Source organism: Hippocampus bargibanti, linkage group LG15 (assembly GCF_051943395.1).
Source record: "Hippocampus bargibanti isolate YZ-2025 linkage group LG15, ASM5194339v1, whole genome shotgun sequence".
Taxonomy (NCBI): Eukaryota; Metazoa; Chordata; class Actinopteri; order Syngnathiformes; family Syngnathidae; genus Hippocampus; species Hippocampus bargibanti.
In genome coordinates, this window is record NC_142748.1 from 6,368,441 (window position 1) to 6,373,707 (window position 5,267).

At 38.2% G+C, this 5,267-nt stretch overlaps 2 protein-coding genes across 3 annotated transcripts; both read left to right on the forward strand.

Annotated features, from left to right (window-relative positions):
* Positions 1-302: 302 nt before the first annotated feature.
* Positions 303-1,737, forward strand: cby1 (chibby 1, beta catenin antagonist). 2 transcript variants are annotated; one of them, XM_089015314.1, is made up of 5 exons: positions 303-392; positions 612-710; positions 800-905; positions 1,074-1,186; positions 1,271-1,737. In XM_089015314.1, the coding sequence occupies exons 1-5, from the start codon at positions 303-305 to the stop codon at positions 1,337-1,339; spliced, it is 477 nt and encodes a 158-aa protein (XP_088871440.1). In that variant the 3' UTR covers positions 1,340-1,737. The 2 variants fall into 2 exon arrangements, with proteins under 2 accessions (XP_088871440.1, XP_088871441.1); XM_089015315.1 differs by having other exon boundaries at positions 340-475; positions 1,271-1,621.
* Positions 1,738-1,914: 177 nt separating this feature from the next.
* pdap1a (pdgfa associated protein 1a) lies at positions 1,915-4,585 on the forward strand. Its single transcript, XM_089015313.1, has 6 exons — positions 1,915-2,073; positions 2,676-2,758; positions 2,876-2,950; positions 3,026-3,150; positions 3,300-3,451; positions 3,577-4,585. The coding sequence occupies exons 1-6, from the start codon at positions 2,061-2,063 to the stop codon at positions 3,603-3,605; spliced, it is 477 nt and encodes a 158-aa protein (XP_088871439.1). The 5' UTR covers positions 1,915-2,060; the 3' UTR covers positions 3,606-4,585.
* The last annotated feature ends 682 nt before the right edge of the window (positions 4,586-5,267 follow it).

Below are 5,267 nucleotides of genomic sequence, written 5' to 3' on the forward strand. Positions count from 1 at the left end.
AATAAATAAATATTTACTGACGAAACAAAAAAAAAAACATTTGATTAAACGGTTTCATGCAATGGGTGGCAATGCCATCACCATGGTGATTGAATGTCGAACGTTCCAATTTTCTCGTCCATCCAGGGTCCTGTCTGTTTTGGAGATCAAAACGTCACAGAATACCATACGAAAAGTGATGATTGCACATTTAATTCTTTACTCTTAAAATTAACAAGTAAAAACTATCAGGGTTCCATTTGCGAGGACAGTTTTATCTGTTTTGAATCAGTCTGCAGAGATTTTCACACGCTTCTTTTCGAATGGAACATTCGCACTTGCGCAGTACAACGCTTACACTGTTCACACCGAGGTCGACAGTGTTCGATTTCACTAAAGTTGTCAGCATGGAGGTAAATATGTAAATATAAATTCTGTGAATCACCAACAGCTACTGAAACAACACTAAGTGGATGGTATAACAATTAACGGTCAGGTATGAGAACTATCCGGGTTAGCTCGTAACGGTTAGCTACCTAGCAATAGTAGCTGAATAGCATCCCGCTAGTAAACAAAAATCACGCGATGGGTTTAATTCTCTCTGTGATCGATATGTGTTCTATATTATTTAGGATCTCAAAATGTCACTGAAGCTCCCTCGATTTGGGAAATCTTTCAGCCCAAAGAAGATTCCTCCTCGGAAATCACCATCGTTATCCAGCCTTCACACAGTAAGATTTTTTTTTTTTGCATAAAAAAAGAAATATTCCCCCAAAGTGGAGAGTGAATGGTTTTGGAAGACCAATGTCCTATATTTTAGTTGGACCGTTCCACACGAGAAATAGAACTGGGCCTCGACTTTGGACCTCCTTGCATGAACATTGGAGGGCATACAATGAAATTTGAGGATGGACATTGGCAAACAGGTGATTACAAAAACAGTATTGTTGCATAATAGGCCAGTGCAGAGAATATCACACTGCTCGTTCTACTGTATGGGATATCCATGGACTAGAATAACACGTTATTTTTCCATGCATTTTAATTAACAGAGTCTGACAACGATATTTATTTTCTTCCGTCTCTTTGAACAGAATCAGGTGGCAATGTATCTGTCCGAGAAGTAGAACGTCTTAAGAAGAAAAACTTGCAGCTGGAGGAGGAGAACAATATCCTAAAATTGAAGATAGAAATTCTTATTGACATGGTGAGCACAAATGTTTGAGTAACAATATGTGATAGTCTACCCCCGTATGTTTTATTTTAATCATCCGTATTATTTTCTGTGTAGCTCACAGAATCGACAGTTGAATACCACCTGATGGAGAAAGAGGTGGAGGAGATAAAGTCTCAACATTGAAGAAATGACATAATGCAATGCCTTCCTCATAGGAAGTGGAATGATGTGTTTTGTTTAGTACCTACAGATGATATCAAAGTTTTACCAGTCAATGACTGCATTGCATAGTAAGGAATTGAGCAAGAATACCATGTTTAGTGAACCTTTTTTAATTATTATATTTTTGTTATTATAACCTATTGTGTAATCAATTTTCATCTGTGTGAAAAATGATTGTTTTCTATTTATATTCACATTAAAGTGAAAATACATAACAATGAAAATATGATGATTTATTTGATTGCATAAGGTTTTTGATCCAAGACAAACCAACAATGTACTGCATTTAATACATTCAGATTTCAGTAAACATTTTGGAGACCAACAAGTTGCAAGCAAATAAATACGGAATTAACCCAACATTTATATTTCTATCAACAATTAATTCAGCAGTTAAATGTATATTTCATTCTTTCAGTCTTATATATTTTTAAATATTTATCAAGTTGACTTGTTCCTAACCTCGCCCAACTGAGTAAATCGATGAATCTAATTGGCCGGTGCGACTATCACGTGGTTCTAGACTGCGCAGGCGCAAACTGCAAAGCACATTTGCTGACAATCAAGTTAAAACTGCGGACGCTTTTCCACCTCCTTACTGCGTCTAAACATCGTGTCGAAGAAACGTTTCTGCGTTACCCAGCGGGATAAAGTTGTATTATTGTTGACGTGACTCCTAAACATGCCGAGAGGCGGTAAGTGTCACTCCTGAAACGTCGTAAAAAGCAGCTGAAGCAAGCTAGGTGTCCTTAGGTAGCTTTTACGCATGGTTAGCTTATAGCATGCTAACTAACCGATTGTTTTAACGAGCCTATGTTGGCATTCTGAAACCTAGGACACATCACCGATATGTATAAACATTTACGAAATCGTGACTTCTATGAGGAGAGTTGTTTAGCTATTCTTGGGGTTTCGTAAAAAAAGTGTTTTCATCACTAAATATACTTCAACGTTTTCCGCCATTAAGGTTGCCGTGTGTCATTGATTTAGCTCATTTGACAGCTTCTTTTGTGTATTTATACAGTCTTACCGTCTTTGTTCAGTGCACGATTAAAAAAAAAAATCACAATAAGTATTGCAATTCAACCACAATAACGACAGAATAATTTTAGTTAAACGTTTTTAAAGAAATATGGGTATTCTGTCAGTTTTTTTTGATTTACCATAATAGCCTTGATGTACACCCAATGACTCAGTGTCACGTCTGTTGTAACTCTTGTTCTTTTATGTATTCAGTCTTATTCTGCCCTGTCGGGATTTATAATTGTGATTTTCATACATATTTTAATTGGCACAGGGAAAAAGGGCCATAAGGGCAGAGGGAAGCAATTTAGCAATCCAGAGGAGATAGACCGACAAATGAAAGCCCAGAGAGAGCTGGTAAGTTTAGAAATAAGTTCTATGTTGTATTTTTTAATCAGCACTTGTCGTCGCACTTTGGGCTTGTACTACTGTTGTTTTCGCACCTGTACTACTGGTTTTCCTCCTTTTCAACAGGAAGCAAATGCTGGTGTGGAGAAAGAGAGTGGTTCAGAGTCTGAAGAGGAGAGTAGCAGCGAGGATGAGTCTGACGTTAGCATCACTGCTGTTATTCTAGTTGACTGCTTACTTTCATTGTATCACTAACATGTTCATCTTTGCATGCAGCGTAAGAAAAGGAGCGGCGTGGAGGGACTTATAGAAATTGAGAATCCCAACCGCATTTCTCAGAAAAGCAAGAAAGTGACCGAACTAGATGTCGATGCTCCTCAAGAGCTGTCTCGTAGAGAGAGGTGAGTCGTGTTCTAACAAATATATTTTTAGTCAACAGTAAAATGTTGACAAAATGTCATTGGAGTCAGATGAAAAAAAGCAACGGGAAAATGAGTGGTTGTTTAGCTAACTTTGTAATGAGTTGTTGAAATTGTGGCGCCCACCACAGGGAGGAGATCGAAAAACAGAAGTCCAAGGAACGCTACATGAAACTTCATCTCGAGGGGAAGACGGAGCAGGCGAGGGCTGACCTGGCCAGACTCGCCATTATCAAGAAACAAAGGGAGGAGGCTGCCAAGAAGAGAGATGAACTCAGGAAAGGTGAGGAAACTTTTTGGCAGGAGTACTGTAACCTATAAAGCCAACATCCAGAATGCTGATTTCCTAGCCTTATTTAAGGTTGATGGTAATCCTCCTGTTTAAAATCTCTTATTTGCATGTTAAAGATGCAGAGGAGGCTAAATCAAAGCGTTAGTCACCCCCCCCCCCCCCCCTCCACAACAACTTCAACATGCACATCAGAAGACTCAGTGGGACGGACAATGGCGAGGGAACACATATGGGTAGCGTCGGAACATGACTGGCTGCCCCCCTGAGCTCCATCCAAGTCCTTCCAAGTATCATCAGAGGGACGACGTGTTTCACACAGTACAAGAAAACGGGTGAAATCATCGAGAGGTTATAAGAGACATGCAACATTTGGGATCCTTGTGCAGGTTTTTACTCTTCTTCCGCCATCTTCATTCTTAACGCTGCTAATCAATTGTTTTCCTTTTGCAATTCATTTGTTTTTACAAGATTTTGTTTGGGAGCACTTAGGTGCTTTACCCCCCGACCCCATCCCACAATAGTCAGTCTTATAGATGGACTCAAATTCAGAATAATGTTTTTACTTCCCCAACACAGCAAGTTTATTAAGTGGCCATTTTCCTCAAAACAGATATATTACTTGAACTACCTTTTGATAAGCTTTTTTTTTTATGACATCGCTAAACACCATACCACGTCTTTGGTAGCCTTTCATCAAAGTGGCCTTGGTGCGGTTCTGCTGGAGTCCTCCGATTATTTCTTTTTTTATGCTTTTTTTCTCCCCCCTCCGGTGTTTACAAAAGGCCGCCTCACTGTCATTTAGCCTGTCAATATTGTAGTTTTTTTTTTTTTCAAATGGCATTCTGTTTTCAAAATTCCCAAATGAACCAGAAGATTACCCTCATTTTTTTCCCTCCTTTTTTGACAAGGAATATATCTACTGCGAACAATGTGGGGAAAAAAAACACTTATCGTTCAATTTGTAAAATCCAGTTTCGCTTTGTTTCAGTAATTTAATCACAATCGCAGACTCCAATATAAAAAGATCCAAGACCCCAACTGTTTTTAGGTAAAAAACAAAACAAAATTCATCACGTTCCTCAAGTGTTTGAAGTCATTTAATAAAGAAATTGATTCCAAAATTGACATTTGTTTTGCATCCATTCCCCAGGTGTTTACTTAGTGCCCTGCCCTACATACACACTTTTTGTTTTATACATAGAATTTTATACCCCTTTGTCTGTCTACCTTGTATATGTATTGTTTATTATTGTTTTATAATATATATAAATATATGATGATTTGTTTATATTTATTGAAAAGCTAGAGTTGCAGACGCTGTCACCGATGTGCATCAGCATTCAGCAATAATAACATATTCTCTTCTACTTCATAGAACCCAAAATTAGCCCAACGCTCCAAAAAAATCACTCTGAATCATGATGCAATTATTATAAAGAATATGTAATGAGCGAAAATAACTTTCAATTTGGGCATCTGATGCCTATACGCCATTTGCGGGATGACCTTTTTATTATTGCCATCCATTTTGATATTCTTACAGTAAGATCTGACATCTGTTTTCAAGTGTGGGTACTCACGGTTAAATGTCATCGGAATAATAAATACGCAAGTCATGTGCAGATGCCTGAGGGCAAGGAAAATACTGAAGAATCCTACAGTAAAAACATGTTTGTACTTCATTATTCCCCCCCCCCAACTGAACATGATGGTTAATCTAGTACAGTGTCGTTTGAAAGTATTAGCAAGTGTAACTGCTTGCTAGTCATTTGAAAGGTGGAGGGGGTGCTTCCCGCTCACATTTCAT

Excerpts from the sequence above, each read along its gene's own strand:
- cby1 (XM_089015314.1), top strand. The coding sequence starts at position 303 with ATGGAACATTCGCACTTGCGCAGTACAACGCTTACACTGTTCACACCG. Across the intron at positions 393-611 it reads CTAAAGTTGTCAGCATGGAG|GATCTCAAAATGTCACTGAA; the intron begins GTAAATATGTAA and ends TATATTATTTAG. Across the intron at positions 906-1,073 it reads GGATGGACATTGGCAAACAG|AATCAGGTGGCAATGTATCT; the intron begins GTGATTACAAAA and ends CTCTTTGAACAG.
- pdap1a (XM_089015313.1), top strand. Across the intron at positions 2,951-3,025 it reads GCAGCGAGGATGAGTCTGAC|CGTAAGAAAAGGAGCGGCGT; the intron begins GTTAGCATCACT and ends CTTTGCATGCAG. Across the intron at positions 3,151-3,299 it reads GAGCTGTCTCGTAGAGAGAG|GGAGGAGATCGAAAAACAGA; the intron begins GTGAGTCGTGTT and ends CGCCCACCACAG.